The following is an 18,335-nucleotide window of genomic DNA, read 5'->3' as shown; positions in this document are numbered from 1 at the left end:
GACATTCGTCGTCTTCCCGGTGCTGTTTGCTTCCACCCTTGTATAACCAATCTCATCAACTAATATTTTTCAGTTCTGAGTATGTGACCAAAGTAGCTCATATAGTATTTAGTAGTATTCTTCATAGTATTTCTTTTTACAGGTTCCTTAAGGATATCGTGTTGTATCCAGGATATTTTCCACGTTCTTTGACAGCACCCCATTTGAAAGCTAACATTATTTTTTCAGTTGCATCCGTAATTGTCCGTGGTTCAACTTCATATATCGGAGCAGAGAATATGTAGCATCTCCATACTCTAGTTCTTATTTCTATTTTGAGTTTTTCATTGCATATTACTGCTTTCATCTAATTAAAAACACTTGTGACCACCTCGTTGTTTACTTTCAATGTTATTGTCCCATTATTAATTTAGCTCACATCCCAGGTAATTTTATCTGGTACTTTCTTAAAGTTTTTCCTTTAACGTTAGATTTTTTCTTCAATCTTCTTCCTACTTACAATCATGATTTTTCTTTTTGTTTTGTGTTCAGAGCCATTGCAATACCTACCGCAGTACTGCGTAGTGCGATCAACCAAAATCTGCAGCGTTTCTCTGCTGCCCCCAGCGAGTACCATATCGTCTGCAAAATTAGATTATTCACTAGTGTTCCGTTAACTAATATGCCTTCATTTACGTATTCTAGTGCCTCTTTACTCATTCACAGTATAAAGAGGGACAGTAGAACCACTCTCCGAAAAATTGGAAGTAAAATCTATAGTCTCGCATGGCGACCGCCCAATGTTCCCAGTCGCTTTTGCCCCACTCTCGCATTGCTAGTCGCATAGAAACGTACGGGTTTTAACAGGGAAAATCTGACATGAAAATTTAACAGGAAATCCACCACTGGTGAATTACCAATTGCGTACTGCTGATATTACTTCTTGAGATCAAAGTGCCGACATGGAAGAGGTTTCACTGTCCCTTTTTATACTGTGACTCATCTCTTTTGACTATATATTAAACACTAAAGGGGACAGTACACATCCTTGTCGTACTCCTCGTCCTATAGTAACTTATGGCTTTCTGATATGGGTGTAAATTGGTAATGATTTTTACATCCCGATCATATATTGTATGTTACGTAATATATTTTTTCTACGACCGTTTAATAATATACTCATTATTCGCTATTTTTGAATAGATAATAACACCCATTACTTTACCCGTGAGTAATAATTCATTACTCACGGGCTGAAGTTACTCGCGGGTCATTCCTCACGGGTTGAAGTTAGATTCAAGTGGTACATGGCACTTTTAATATACCCATTAGCAAATAAAATTACTTAAACTTGTTTATTTAATAAAATAATAATAATAATAATAGTCTCCCGTTTTATACCGCTCACGTGGCTTTGGGAGTATAGCAGGGTAGTCTGCTATATCTAGGGCCTACGGTATACAAGGAAGGTAACAGGGCCAGTGCTACGCTTCAACCGCCTATTATTACCCCTGGTTTTACCCAAGGTACTCATTTTATTCAGGCTGAGTCGACCTGGGGCCTATAAACATTTTTAAAAATGTCTAGTTGTTCTTGCCGGCGGTAGGATTTGAACTCCGGACCACCGGCACGCTAGCCTAGCACACTACCACTCGGCTACGCTGGCCCTTAATAAAATAATCATTGTAATTTATATGAACAATTACATTTGAAAAATGTTAAAAAGGATTTTCAACTTTAACAATGGGTTAGTATATTTTTTACGTTTAAATTTCAACATTTGACATTTTAAAATTGACGTTATTAAAAGGTAAATAATAAACAATCGGTATTAATTTCGTAAAAGGACTTACGGATATGAAATTCATATCAATGAATTCTGTTTTACTTACTGTTTTAATTGAGAGCACACGTTCTTTTTCATGTAATTGCCTTAAAATATGTCTTATTTTTAAAAGCCACCGCCATACCATGACATAATGACAACTGTTTGATTGTTTCATAAGCTCAACGAGTGTAATTCTAACAGTGTTGCGATAGTTATATACAATATATTGTCTTATGAAAAATAAAATATTTCGTTTTAAATAATGTTGTAGTTGATAATTATATTTTTCTACTAATCCAAATAAAAAAGGTCGTAGAAAAAGTATAGTATTCTACTTTTTTTGTCGAAGGCTTTCTCAGTGTCAACTAGACATATAAGTACGTCACCCTTGACATCTCGACACCATTCTATGAGTGTTTGTACAGTCAATAATGCCTCTCTAGTGCCAAAGCAAGACAATGATTGTTAATATGCTGGGCAAAATGAGAGCCAACGATCGACAAGCGGTCTCGGCACCTTAAGAAGAAGAAGTGCCAAAGCCTTTCCTAAATCCCAGTTTTCAATTATTCTACTGTCTAGACAGGTTCTTGTATCATTTGCAAGAAACTTTTAAAACATGGTTCATCAAACTGATCGTTCTGTATTCTTCATATTTCATGGCGGTTGGTTTTTTTGGGTATTGAGATGAATACAGGTTATTAGCCATTCTTTCGAAATTTCCACATTATTCTAGATTTAAATGCAATAATTCTACTAGTATATCAACGTATCAACTCAGTAGTCTTCAGATTTCTATACGTGTTTCATTCGGTCCCATGGCTTTATCATTTTTTTATACGTCTTATGCTTTTTCAATGTCATCTTTGGTAATTACATTTCTTTCTTTTGATTCTATTGTCTCTTCAAATATATTTTTTCCAAAATTTCTTTTTAATTATTACTATTATTTTTGTGAGTCATGTTTCCAACGTTCTTTATCTGGTATATGCCAGCTGCTTCTTTGAGTTTCCTGTTTAAAAAGATCATGTTATTTTCTAATCTTTCTATTTCTGTACATTTTTGTGATAGCCACAATTCTTTCGCTTCTTTGATTTTTTGTTTGATTATTTTACTGTCTGGTTGTACGTTTTTGTATTATTGTTCGTTTTTATTTTTGAGTTTCTCATTTCCGATATTAATACATTTAATTTCTTGTGTTATCCATTGTTTGCTTCTAGAGGATATATGAATCTCCAATTCTTGTTGTACCATGTTCCTCAAAATCTTCTCTAATTCTCTTCATTTTTCTGTTGCATTTTCGTGAGTTGGTTTGTATCACTCGCCGGGCAAACTGCCCTTTTTTCGAGCTGGGAAATCTATATTCCCATAAAGTGAATCCTGTATCATTGACCTAGTGTTGTATTAATTTTATAATTTATTATTATCAACATGTAATTTAAAGGTTTTATTAACCAAAATGTGGGCTAGTTTCAACTACTAATAGAATGTTTCACTGACGTTGGTCTGACTGTACAAAAAACGTTCTGAATAATTGTAATTCATTTGGATGAATTTCAACTTTTTTAAATAAATAATTATACCATCATACATTCAAAGTTGTTTACTTCTTTGTAAGTTTGTTTAAACTATTGTATACAAGCAACTACTGGGATTTTGCCTTTTAATTATTAAAAAAAAATAGTGGATAAATATAGGACCTAATTGGTGTGCTACACCTTATATTGTTTGCCAACATAAATACTCTTTCGTTAACTGACGTGAATAATTTTGTAAATTATCAACCCAATTATGTAGTTATTTTAAACAATTAAATTTAACGACATATACAACCTTCAGAAGGTGTAAGTACTTTAAATAGCAATATAGAATTTATGTGATATTAATATAACATGTAGAAAACCACATAATGGTTGGAAATATTTTATTCTTTTAATTGTATTTATAAGGGTCGTAAGTTTAAAAAAATCGAAAAATTCAGACCTGATTCATTAGACCACAAAGTAAAAGAAAAGTTTTATACAGACTTCTTCCACACTAATGAAGGTTGGCTATAACTATTGAAAATTCGTCTCTATCTTCTGTTTTTCTTAAAAGCGTCTGTGTGTTTAACCCGGTCCAGTCGCGAATGTTTTTCAGCCAGGATATTTGCAGTCTACCTGGACCCCTTTTTCTTCGATTTTACCCTTCATAATCAGTTGCAACAACTCGTAGTTATCATTTCTAAGTATGTACCCCAAATATGCTGTCTTTCTCGTTTTAATGGTGGTTAAACGTCAAAAACATGGCACTTTCGAAATTCGTCTAAAAAGCCACACATCAAAAGCTTCCATCTCTCTTATTAAGTCAACATTAACAGTCCAAGCTTCGGCACTATAAAGAAGAATATATTTCTTCTTCTTCTTGTAATAGGACTACGTCCTGTTTCTTCTATTACAGTCTCTGCTGGGATCCGGAGCTCCAGCTCTCGTACCATCGTTTTTTGGGTCTTCCTATGGGTCGCTTGGTGTTGGGCTTCTGTGTCTTGTCCCATTGCGCCATACGTTTAGGGTCCATCCGATCTACCTGGTCTCTCCACATGCGTCGTCGTGCTCTTGTCCATCTCACTACGTCTTGAACGCCTAGTTCTCTCAATGTGTCTTCGTTTCGTATTCTATCTCTGAGTGTGATACCTCTTATGGATCTTAGAGTTTTCATCTCTGTTGTTCTCATTATTTGTTTGGTCTTTGTTGTCTCGGCCCTTGTCTCAGCTGCGTATGTCAGTACGGGTCTAACACATGTCTTATAAATGCGGACTTTGCTTTCGGTGCTGATATATTTTATCCGCCAGATTATCTCCCTTAGGAAACCCGATATTCTCGCTACTTTCGTTGTCTGCTGTTTTGTTTCTTGGTACAGATGCCTGTCGCTAGATATTTCCACACCCAAGTATCTATAATCCACTACCTGTTCGATTACATCGTCGTCCACTACTAATTTACATCTAATTGGGTTCTTGGATATTACCATCGATTGGGTTTTCTCTGTGGATAGTGTCAGGTTATACTTTTCGGCGATTATTTTGGATTTTTGTAGTAGGCGTTGTAAGTCATCTTCGTTTTCGGCTATTAAGATTGCATCATCTGCGTAGCAAAGTATTCTCATGGTTCAGTTACCCATTTTGTATCCCTGATTCATTTAAGAATATATTTATACATTATAAATAGACATTTTACCATCCGACATCGGATTTGCAGATTGAGTCTTTAATTACTCAGAAATTTCGTCATCTTCGAAAAGGCTGCCATTGATTGCTCTATTCTTGATTGAATTGCTGATTTCGGATTTAGATCTTCAGTAATTCAGACTTCTTAGCATTTCATTTTGTTTACTTGTTCAATATCTTCATTTTTTATCTGGATCCTTGCTACGACTTTACCCCTGTCAATGATGACCATGGGTATTGTTTTCTTTCTGTTTATTGTTAAAACACATTGTTCCTCAGTATCACAAATTGTGTTTAGTATCGTCTGCAGATCTTTCTCACTTTCAGCGATAATTACCATATCGTCGACGTAACGAATGTTATTTATATTTTCACCATTTAAACTCAAGCATCTTAGACTTCTGCACGATGCAAAACAGAAGCCTACCTTTTTTTCCGCTAGATGGCAGAAATGCTACAACCCAGATCTTACATTTATATCCACCAAAGATGACTTCCATAATCATGCAACTAGAGAAGTTCTTGATAATTTCCCAAAATCGCAGCATAGGCCGGTGATAACAACCATGGGCATCACTATTCCCATTATAAACTCAATTCCTCTGCCTAGATGGAACTTTCGTAAGGCAAACTGGGATAAGTACCAAGCACAATTGGATAAAGATATCAGATATATTGAGCCTAAGGTAGAAAACTACGGAATATTCGCCAAACTTATAATTAGCTGTGCTAAAAAACATGTTCCACGTGGCCTAACCAAATCCTACATCCCATGCTGGACCGAAGAATACAAAGACCTGTATGATCAATATGATCAAACCAGAGACCCAGATCTAGGGGAACAACTTCTAGAGTCTCTAAATTCTGCAAGAACTACCAGGTGGAGGGAAACTCTCGAAAACCTTAACTTCACGCATAGCAGTCGCACTGCCTGGAACCTGCTCAGAAAACTGGACACAGGCGCTAGTATCCCAACAACTAACTCTTCATTACCAAATCCAGAAGATATAGCGAAACGCATTGCGCAAATCTCCAAACCAGTCATAGAAAAGGCTCATAAAAGAGAAGTACGATATCAGCTCAAAAAGATCAAAACTGCATCTCAACAAAGCCTACCCATCATGAGGCAAATAGAGACCGAGGAACTTTTCAACGCTCTAGACTTAATTAAGTGCCGCAAAGCTGCAGGAGTTGACAAAATATATCCTGAGTTCATAAAACACATTGGTCCAAAAACTCGAAAGTGGCTCCTCGACTTCTTCAACCAGATAATGACGACGCAAAAGCTCCCCAAACTATTCAAGCAAAGCAAAGTCATCGCAATCTGTAAACCAGGCAAAGATGCTTCATTGCCCGAGAGTTACAGACCAATCGCCCTTTTAAGTGTCTGCTATAAGATCTTTGAGAGGATAATCTACGCAAGACTTTTACACTCTGTAAACGAAAATATTCCCGTAGAACAAGCTGGATTTATGCCAGGAAGGAACTGCAGTCATGAAGTTCTTTCTCTAACCACATTTATTGAAAATGGCTTCCAAAAGAAAATCAAAACGGCAGTAGCATTCATTGATCTGACTTGTGCTTACGACACGGTATGGAAAGAAGGACTACTACTAAAATTGTACCAGATGGTACCATGCCAATCATTTAATAAGCTAATAAATCAAATGCAGTGTGACAGATTATTTAAAGTTAGCGTTAATGGGAAAACTAGTAAATACAGAAGTTTACAGAATGGGTTACCCCAAGGATCGGTTCTATCGCCGCTCCTGTTTAACATTTACACCTCAGACGCTCCCACGACAATCTCACGCAAGTTTATTTATGCAGATGACATGGCTTTAGGCATACAAGAAAGAAACATCGAGAACGCCCAAGCTATCCTAGAAAGCGACTTACATACTATTAACACATATTTTAAAAAATGGGGCCTTCAGCCAAATCCCACAAAAACAGAAGTTACTGCCTTCCATCTAAATAACCGGGAAGTGAACTACAGACTAAACATAGAAAGCGAAGGGGTTACCCTAAAACATAACCCAAATCCAAAATATCTCGGTGTAACACTGGATCGTACTCTAACTTTCAAGGAACACTTACATAAAACTGCAGCTAAAGTAAAAACTCGCAATAATATCATTCACAAGCTTGCAGACACCTCTTGGGGAGCCAATGCAGACACAATCAGGACAAGCGCTCTTGCATTAGTCTATTCAACAGCCGAATATTGTGCTCCAGTCTGGCTAAACAGTCACCATACTAACGTCCTAGACACACAACTAAATCAGACAATGAGGTATATTACGGGGACCATAAAAAGCACACCAACTCAGTGGCTTCCAGTTCTAAGCAACATTGCACCAACCAAAACACGACGGTTAGCTGCCCTTAAATCACAATACCAGAAATGTCAAAAGAATCCCTCATTGCCAATAAATACCGACATAGATCAGTTAAACCAGGGCCAATTGCGGCTGAGATCTCGAAACCCGCCAACAAGAACAGCAAACAATCTTCCAAACAATTTCACAATCGATGAGCATTGGATAAGCGAATGGAACGAAGAAGTGAACAATGCATACCTAATAGGACATCCCACAGTCAAACTCAACGGTTTCTCTCTTCCGCGTCGAGAATGGTGTAATCTGAACCGAATCAGGGCAGGTCATGGAGTGTGCAATAAATCACTTAACCAATGGGGTATCGCAGACAGCCCGCTATGTGACAAATGCAATGCTGCTGAACAAACAGTCCACCACATTACACAAGAATGTCCAGCCACACAATTCGAAGGAAGCTTAATGGAAATCCACGAACTAACTCCTGAGGCAATGGAATGGCTCCACAGTAGCAGTATCCGCCTTTAATGTTTTCATTTATATTCTTACAATCTATTGTATGTTTTAGCAATGTGTAAAGTTCATACGAATATACCATTTAAACTGATCCCTTCTGTACGGTTTTTAAGTGCTTGTGTAAATAACTCCGGAGTATACAGGGTGTAACAAAAATACAGGTCATAAATTAAATCACATATTCTGGTACCAAAAATAGTTCGATTGAACCTAACTTACCTTAGTACAAATATGCACACAAAAAAAGTTACAGTCCTTTGAAGTTACACAATAAAAATCGATTTTTTCCGATATATCGAAAACTATTAGAGATTTTTTAATGAAAATGGGCACGTGGCATTCTTATGGCAGGAACATTTTAAAAATAAATTATAGTTAAATTTGTGCACCCGATAAAAATTTAATGGGGGTTTTGTTCCCTTAAACCCCCACAAACTTTTTGTACGTTCCAATTAAATTATTATTGTGGTACCCTTAGTTAAACACAATGTTTTTAAAACTTTTTTTGCCTCTTAATATTTTTTCTATAAACCAGTTTGAATCGAGATGCGGCTTCTTTTTTAATATGTTTACATAAAAATTTTATGGGGGTTATGTGCCTTTAAACCCCCCAAATGTTTGTGTACGTTCCAATTAAACTATTATTGCGGTACCAATAGTTAAACAAGATGTTTTTAAAACTTTTTTGCCTCTTAGTATTTTTCCGATGAGGCACCTTTTATCGAGATGTGGCTTCTTTTCTAAAATGGTTCAAAATATACCTCAAACTGTAATTTATAAAAAAAATTTCATAGTACAGTGGAACCTCGATAACTCGGATTAATCGGGACCGCGGCCGATCCGGGTTATCGAAAATCCGGGTTAGCCGGAGAATATAGTAAAAATTAATAAATAACCTCCATTACAATTACAAAAACATGAAACACATATGCACAGTACACATCTAAATTACGTATAGTTGTATAGAGTGTAGAGTTTTGTTCATTTCTTGGTAAAAAACTCAGTCATACTGTAGAGATGTACCGACACCATAATATGGTAGGTCTGGATCCTGCGTACAAAAAAAATTGATAAATAGCAAGCTGAAAATTTGTTATTAGCTTAAGGGTGTCTAGTCGGACAAACATTAATATATGGGAACACTGGAACAGGGGAAGTTTTAACTGTGGAACAGGTTAAAAATTTGGAACGGTCAGACCACGAAAACGGCACATGTATTTTTTCCGACAGAACAGACTTAAACTCTCCGAACAGAGATTAAACTCTCATGCAAAAATCAGACTGCTATTTATCACCAAATTGGCGTTTTAATGAGTGGAACATGTAGAATATGTCAAATGACAGGAATTATGACAGGTGATAAATAGCAGTCTGATTTTTGCATGAGAGTTTAATCTCTGTTCGGAGAGTTTATGTCTGTTCTGTCGGACAAAACAAATGTGCCATTTTCGTGTTCTGACCGTTCCAAATTTTTGACCTGTTCCACAATTAAAACTGCCCCTGTTCCAGTGTTCTCATATATCAAAGTTTATCCGACTAGACACCCTTAAGCTATTAATAAATTTTTAGCTTGCTATTAATCAACTTTTTTTTCATACGCGGGATCCAGACCTATGGTAGCATAATATCATATTATGATGCTGCAATAAATTTATTTTAAAGATTCGTCTTTATCAATCCTACTTAATGTTTCTAGTTTCTTTTCCATTGTCACTGCAACATTTTTACGTTTTGTTACCATTACGTAGACAAAGCAAACACAATCTGAAGCACGATTACATTACAGAACGGAAGTGATTAATAGGCTGTACTACACACAATACAAGAATTTTTAAATAGTCACGTCTTTTTTAAACAATGCTAAGACAGTTTGACATAAATAAAGAAAAAGGAATACAGACAGGTGTCTGTTCTTTCCGATAAGCTGAGACGGTCGCTCTGGCTGCCGCCGTGTGCATGAATCATTTTTACTATTGTACTTATGTGTTCAAATTACACAAATACACATTATCTCTGAAATATTATTTGGCCTACATACATTTTTATTTGATAAAATTGTTAAATTGTTTATTTGTTAAATTTTTGTCTGATGAAAATCGGTCCGGGTTAGCCGGACTTCCGGGTTATCGGGGGCCGACTTATCGGGGTTCCACTGTATTACCAGGTCTCTACAATCGTACGTAACAGTATACAAATATGTGATGGATTTGACAGACATTCAAAATATCTCGATAAAAACTAGCTTTTCCAAAAAGTACTAAGAGGCAAAAAAGTTTTAAAAATATTGTGTTTAACTGATGGTACCACAATAATAATTTAATTGGAACGTACAAAAAAGTTTGGGGGGGGTTTAAGGGAACAAAACCCCATACAATTTTTATGGGGTGCACAAATTTAACTATAATTTATTTTTAAAATGTTCCTGCCATAAGAATGCCACGTGTCCATTTTCATTAAAAAATATCTAATAGTTTTCGATATACATATCGGAAAAAATCGATTTTTATCTTGTAACTTCAAAAGGCTGTAACTTTTTTTGTATGCTCATTTGGACTAAGGTAAGTTAGGTTCAATCGAACTATTTTTGGTCCCAGAATATGTGATTTGATTTATAACCTGTATTTTTGTTACTCTATATTAGATAGTAATGGTGAAAATACACAAACTTGTCTCACTCTTCTACTTATCTATTGCGCATCCATGCTATTTCCATCTAATGTTAACGTATGTCCTAAAAGTTTTGGCACAAAATATTTGTCGAATTTTTTTGTCAATGAAGAAATTTATTTAAACACTAACGCCCGGTTTCATAATCGTTAAAGTGGACTTTTCAGATTTATTGTTTACATCTGGGACTTCTTATTTCTTTAATAGATGCCGTTACAGCGTCCGATACGCGAATCATTTTTATAATTCTGCTTAAATAGACAGCTTGGTTTAGTTTCGATTCAGAGGTGTTCATTAGGGTGGGCCGTTAAGTAATGTATTTTTATTTTGTTCTTTTAATTAAGTTTCCTGACCCCAGAAAAGATGTATGATAAGATAACTTACTTCACAGTGTTTTGTTTTATAATTAATTTTATTTTTTTCAACTGCCACAGAGCTATATAAGAATGAAATTTTTACGAAAAAATCTAATCATCTAATAAATGTCAAAATCGTTTTTTTTTTTCAATTTATTATGGTCTCCTCAGCCAAAAAACGTATTTGATAAGATAACTGCCATCATAGTATGTATCTTCGCTGATAAATAATTTTTCCCACTACCACAGAGCTATATAAAACTAGGGATTTTTCAAAATAACTATATTTTTTGTATGGTAGATTTCTTTTGCATACAAAAAAATTAAATTGTGCTAAAGCTGATTTTGGTTTGAACACAAAAAGTAAACGAAAATGCGCCCTCTCAACCGCTTGTGTGCGCAAGTGTACGCTGTTACATATGCCAAAAGACTGGTGTCGAGATTTTCAACAAGTTCCCTTAGTTGGTTTTTTGATAGCTTCATAGCTACACGAGGCTCTGTTCATAAAACTTTCTGACAGTCGATAATCTCGAAGTATTCCTTAGCGCAAAAAAATAATAATTCTGTTACTACGAAATATCGTTTATCTTTGTAATTTAATTATATCCTTTTAAAAATTGTTTAAAATCCCAGTTGTCTTATGAGTTTGCGTTCACCAAATAGCATAATCAAAATAATATTCTTTAGACTGCCAAAGTATCCCTTTCCTTGAATATTTTTGTAGACTAAATCTTTTAATTCTGGTAGTAAGAAGAGGTCTGCTCGCAGAGTCTTATTGTCTTTAATAGATGTCTTGCACTATAAAGTCATGATGGTTGAGTCTTAATGAAAAACCACATGGGCACATACACTTTTATTATAAAATGGCTTAGTATTTGTAAATTTTCCGAGGGGTTTCCGATTGCTACATATTTATAACCGAAAAATACGGGAAGCAGTGGTAAGCCAACTAGAATGAACCATTTTCTCAGGCTATCTCTTAGAAAGTTGTTTTGAACAAACACCACTTTCTGTTTTGACAAATATCGTACAGGAATTCTTGATACGTAGAAAGATCGTCACTGCTGAAATCCTCAGCTGATGATTCTATTTTTGAAAATGAAGGTAAGATAGAGTTTCGCAAGTATGCAGTCGTTCTCCAAGAGGCCCGAAAATGCACGTGGTCCACTGGTACTTCTATCCAGTTGTTCAAATAGATGAATTATAGGCAACCTGTTGGCAGACAAACCACTACAGGGACCTTTCAATTTTATTCTCCAGTAGGTAACAATATAATGGATTCTTTACGCCCTGTATTTATGACAGTACCGTTCAGTACAGAAGCGTTGACGTCCAAGGTTACTTTATTTTAGAAGTGAAATAACGATTGGTAATGTTAACTTTTTTACACTATCGTATATATTATTTGAGTATTTCATCGCATTTTTGAAGTAGGTTTCTAAATTAATTTTGGTCTATTTATTATTTGGTGGCGACATACCCAAATAAAGTATACGTTAGTATATAACGTATACATGAATCAGCCACAACAATACAGATTTTATTTAAACTTTTTTTGGGGTACAAAATAAATAACCCTGATGTTTCAAAATTAGATATAAAAAAATATGAAGATCTGTGTTTGAAAAAGTTAATTTTTTTTATTTTTTCCAATGCCACAAAGACGTTTTATATTAAAATAATATAGAGCCTTTGTGGCAGTGGAGAAAAATATTTTTAACTACTCATTTTGGGCTTAAAATTTGTGTTTTATTACAACGCAACTTTTTTGACCTCAGGTGATGTTATTTTTTACAGAAAAAATTTTTTCGGCCCACCCTAGTGTTCATGTAGCCCCACTGAAGAGATCTGGAGAGACCGAAACGGACGTATGGGGATGGTGGATCATCTCTGAACCTAAATGAAATATAGCTGTCTTTAATAATTAATTTCACATTTATATCGTTTCAGATGAAACATTGTCTTACCATAGCAGCTGGTGACGTGGACCGAGCCACCCAAATCATCATCGATCGCCAAGAATGCGGCCAAAGCTTGAATCAAAACACTCCGCTAACAATCCAAGTCGCCCGAAGAACCATCGACGACGACGAGCTGAAAAATCGTATCATTGAGCGTTATTCCTACATCGACAAGGACGCGTTCACCAAAGAGCATCGACCCGTCGCTCCCAAAGTCGAGCCTAAGAAGATGGTGCGCTATCGCGACAATAAGATAGTCAGCTTGAAAGGAGAACGCTTCACCGAAGTCAAAAAAGGGGAGGACGTCGATGACATTTCTACAAAGAAAAACAAGAAAGGCCACACTCCGTAACCCAAATGTGGCGACTCACCCGCAACGGGCCTGACCATTTTAACAAGCGACTTAAGTTCGGTTTGTAGTTTAGTTCCTCTTAAATATCCCACCTCGAAGGTTTTACGATCTGATTATCACTTATTCGAAGAATACTCTGTACTGTTGTGTAATGTCTATTATGTTGAATCCTTACGGAAGGTTTTAGGTAGGTTTACAAGTCCTTATAAAAGGATGCTTTTAGGTAGAGTTTCAATGTTCGGTAGGAAACGTACGTTAAGTATATATCTACATGTAACCACTTTTAACTAGCTATAGGGAGCAAGTGTTAGGTAAGAGTGCTGGATTTGAAACATAAAAATAATCCTTTGACTGTGTTATAGATGTAAAGGACAAACAGCTCTTGAATAACTTACGTGAGGTTTAATGAAACAAAATACAAATAAGTCATGTTCGACAAAGAGTTGGGGGTTAAAGTAACAATAAAACTCCAACTAACTATCATCATCATCATTTGGCTCTACAACTCTATGTGAGTCTTGGCCGCGTTTACTATTTCCCGCCATTGTTGTCGGTCCTGAGCAGCTATTTCCCATTGTTGTACTCCCATTTTGCGTAGTTCACTGGCTACTGCGTCCTTCCATCTCTTTCTTGAGCGACCAACTGACCTTTTGCCATCGGGCCTTTCCCAGAATGTGGCGTTCAGAAGTCTTTCGTCACTCGATCTTAGCACGTGACCCGCCCATCGTATTCGGTTTGCTTTAATGTAGCGTACTATGTTTTCATCTCCATATATACTTTCTGGAGTTCATCATTGTGTCTTCTTCTCCATTCTCCTGTTGTCTCTTCTCTGCAAGGCCCATAGATAGTCCGCAGTATCTTTCTTTCAAGTACCAGTAATTTTGTCGTTTCCCGCTGGTTCAGGGTCCATGTCTCGCTTCCATACGTTATTGTGGGACGAATTATTGTCTATCCCAACTAACTATGGGATCCGATTATTAAGGCTTCGTCTAGCTCAGTCATTCAGGTGTCAGTTCGTCTTATCTTAGTTCAAAAAGTGAACAATGAGTCTTGGAAGGGACAAATAAAATATAAAATGAACTAATCATATTTATTTAACATTAAACAATAAAATTAAACGAGATTTTAACATAACAATCAAATCCTGCCAATAGCTTTACAAAAAAATATTATACTGATGGCATTATTGGATTGCTTGTTGGACGTGGAGGATGATGATGGACGCAGTTGTCTCCAGATGATGTAGGTAGATCTAAGTGTTTGCCATGTGAGAGTTTCAAGTAGCTGTTGTGCTCATAAAATCAGCTGCAGTTTTTAGTTTGTGATTTTATTCCACTTGGTTACATCGTCGACGATTTGTTGTATGCTTCAGAAAGTCCCGCCTGAAAAGGGGGACAAAAATTAATAATAGGCCAAAAAACAAGAATAAGAAATCTTGTATTAGGGAGATCAAACATTTTAAAAGATTCCTTGCCTTATCTTCCAAAATTACAATTTTAAGAAAAATATTAAGTAAAAATATCGAATTGGCAAGGATCAAATGAATATAATTAATATTAAATGAATTAAAAAACGAATAAAATCCTTTATAAAAGGTATATATTTAAAAATCCATAAAAAAGGGCTACATCAAAGAACTAGTTTTCGATTGGATGACCAATCATCATCAGTGGTTACGTGATCTAACATGCTAACCACCAAAATACAATATTATAAAAATATATGGGTAAAAACATGGATGAGAACATGGATGTTCAAAATATTCCATCTAATATGCAAGTCACCATAGACTTGCTACCATACTGTCATCATGTGAACAAGTCGAATTAGAGCTGAGACCTAGAGCATATTACATGGAATATTTTGAACATCCATGTTTAAGTTCGCATATTTCATCTATTTTTTCTTGACGGATTATTTTTAAAGGTTTTTTACCCATATATTTTTATAATATTGTATTTTGGTGGTTAGCATGTTAGATCACGTAAGCACTGATGATGATTGGTCATCCAATCGAAAACTAGTTTTGTGATGTAGCCCCTTTTAGGGATTTTTAAATATATACCTTTTATAAAGGATTTTATTCGTTTTTTGTATTATATAATTATATGGTATATGTACAGCCAACTATAGGAAAACTTTTTCCTTGTGGATTATTAAAAGAATCAGTTAAATTAAATTAAAGATTCTAGCTTGGTATAGGTTTAGCATAGTTATGGACATGTGGGATGTAGCATTTATGTATAAAAAGTGAAGTTAAAAAGAATGTAAAAATTATCAAAAAGAGTATGAAAAATTATCAATTACAATTACAAAATAAAACACTACTCACCCCAAGAAGTATTGACGAAATAATGTTAATTTTAAATTATGTTAAATATATGAAGACAAATAAAAACATTACCTTTCTGTCAGAACGGAGTCGAGAGTTGCCAACTGACAAATATATTTTGTCGCGTAAAAGACAAGGATAGAAAATAAATGAAAAGTCGAACAGGATATTTAGCTGATAAAATAATTGAGCGCCAACTATTTTTAGAAGAAAAATAGTAAAACACAACCGAACATTAAGAAATTAATAAAATGAACCGAAATTGGAATGAAATAATTATTTAAATAAAAAGAGCAAACATATTATGACGTTTATAGAGTTATAATATGATTTGTTGAGCTTAATCAGGTAGCTGACACCGCATACGGATAAAGGAAAAGAGACAATATTATACAAGGACAATCAAAAGTGAAGTGTCAAGAAGAATAACACTTGGATCAGCGACATATGGAGCTCCCAAAAACATGATATAAATTTTTCGAGACTAAGCGTAACACAAAGGAGAAAAGAACAATCAATGTTATGTTGAAACACCAGTTCAGAAATGAAGATTCAGAAGTAAAGATCTAAGGTCTATAAGGATGCTTGAACTGTAGTGGAAATGGGCCGGCGAAAAAAAACTAAGGATATATAAGAGAAGCAGAGGAAGAACCACTGCAAAATGGCCGTATAATTACGAAAAATATGTAAAACCTGATTACTTCTTCTTCTTCATGTACCATGTCCTTTCAGAACGTTGGTTACCATCATAAATATCTTAATTTTATTCACTGCCACCCTAAATATCATGCTTGTATCAACACAATACCAATCTCGCAAGTTCTTCAACCTTGAGGTTCTTCTTCGTCCTGGACTGCGTTTGCCTGCTATTTTTCCTTGCATAATATTTTGCAGCAACATATATTTGGGACCTCTCATTACATGTCCGAAATACTCCAGCTTTCTCTGCTTGATGCTTTTTATAATCTCAGTAGTCTTGCTGAGACGTTCTAGTATTGTGGAGTTTCGAATCTTCTCCACCCAGGAAACTTCTAAAATTCTTCTATAGCACCACATTTCGAAAGCCTCAAGGCGATTTAGATCGGTTTTATTCACAGTCCAGGACTCGACACCATAAAGTAAGACCGAGAACACGTAGCAGCGAAGTAGGCGGATTCTTAATGCCAATTTTAGGTCTCCGTTACATAAAACCTTGGACATCCTTCTAAAAGCGGCTCTGGCCTGCTCTATCCTAGATCTAATTTCGCCTGATAAACTGGCTGATAAGGCTAAGGACAGAGTAAAGCTACTTTTGTCAAATTGTACCTCGCTAATTCCACAGTACTGTAACATGTAATGTACTGTGTGCTATCTGGGTAACTCAGTACAGTTCAAGACGGTTCAAAACACGTCAGGACTATTCAAAGTAGTTCGGTGTGAAATAGAATTTACTTTATTTTACACACTACCTATCTATTAATAAAATTAACATTTTAAGTAATCATGGCAAACTTTTGAAATTTTAAACCTCACGTTTGTTATAGTAGTATTATATAAAGTGTTACCCTCTCCTAAAACTTTGTTGTGATCGATCAATATTGAGTGTTGTTTGTGGATCTAAAAAAATCGGTTTTATAGGTGAAGTTTTAAAAAATTCAAATCGAAAATATAAAGATATGTTGCATTTGATAAAAACTAATTTATTTTCGTGGGATCAGAAGATCTGATAAAAGAAACTGAGTTTCTTGTTTTGAGATTGTTCAGCAAAGAATAATTTTCTAACATCAATCGAATTTTTGTTAGTCTCAAATGTTCTGATCTGAAATTCAAAGGACAGGAAACCACGGCAATGATAGATTCCGAGTTTTCAGTTGTAAACCGCGGTTTGTCAGAATTGTGTAGGTACTGATGAAGCCCTAAAACTTACAACTTACAAGATCTAATGAATCAGATGATAAGTTTAGCAGAAAAACAACAGCGTTTTTGTACTGGGAGATCGTTCACAGATGCAATATTTGTCATAAAGCAAATTGCTGAGAAATCGCTAGAGTATAATAGACCAGCATTTCTGTGCCTGATTGACTTGAAGAAAGCATTTGATAGACTAAGACTTAAAGATGTAATTCATCTTCTGTATAATAGAGAGGTTCCCCTAAATATCATAAAAACCATTGAAAACATCTACCAAAACAACAAAATGGAAGTCAGAATAGATGAACAACTTACAGGGCCTATAGACACACGCAGCGGAATCATACAGGGGACTCAGTTTATCATTATTAGGAATCATTATGCTCTTCATTTTAATCATGGATGAAATCATCAAAAATGTCAACAACGGAAGAGGATACAGAACTAAAAATACTCTGTTACGGAGACGACTCAATATTAAAAGCCCAATATGAAGATAGTCTACAAAGACTAGTACACAGATTTATCATAGGAGCAAAATAATTTAATATGATAATCCCATCTCAGAAAACTAAATCAATGGCATTCCACAAAGAACCCAGAAATTGATGACATTAGTATTGAACAAGTAATGTAAAACAAAATACCTTGGAATTAAATTGTCTAGCTATTGGGACTCGGACAAGGGACAGAGATCAATTACAAAAAGCCAACTGACTGGCAGGATGCTTTAATAACACGATATGACGAAACCGACATATTAACACCGAGATGAGGTCAAGAATTTATAAAGCCGGTAGGTACAAGACTAAATGACAGATGCATCAGAACCAAGACCCGACACAAAGACTACTAGAAACTGCAGAGATGACTACTGCGAAGAATTACAGAAAATACGTTGAGAGATCGAAAG

The 18,335-nt window shown here is 35.4% G+C and overlaps 1 protein-coding gene across 1 annotated transcript in view; it reads left to right on the top strand.

Moving 5' to 3' along the window:
• Nucleotides 1-14,822, top strand: part of LOC126882271 (CUE domain-containing protein 2) — a 119,015-nt gene extending 104,193 nt beyond the window's left edge. The window contains exon 5 of the mRNA XM_050647111.1: nucleotides 12,838-14,822. Coding sequence (XP_050503068.1) covers nucleotides 12,838-13,200 — 363 coding nt within the window. The 3' untranslated portion in view covers nucleotides 13,201-14,822. The remainder of the gene's footprint in view (nucleotides 1-12,837) is intronic.
• The last annotated feature ends 3,513 nt before the right edge of the window (nucleotides 14,823-18,335 follow it).

This window comes from Diabrotica virgifera, chromosome 3 (genome assembly GCF_917563875.1).
Source record: "Diabrotica virgifera virgifera chromosome 3, PGI_DIABVI_V3a".
NCBI lineage: Eukaryota > Metazoa > Arthropoda > Insecta > Coleoptera > Chrysomelidae > Diabrotica > Diabrotica virgifera.
Note: the sequence above shows the minus strand (reverse complement) of the source record. Positions and strands in the feature narration are given on the sequence as shown.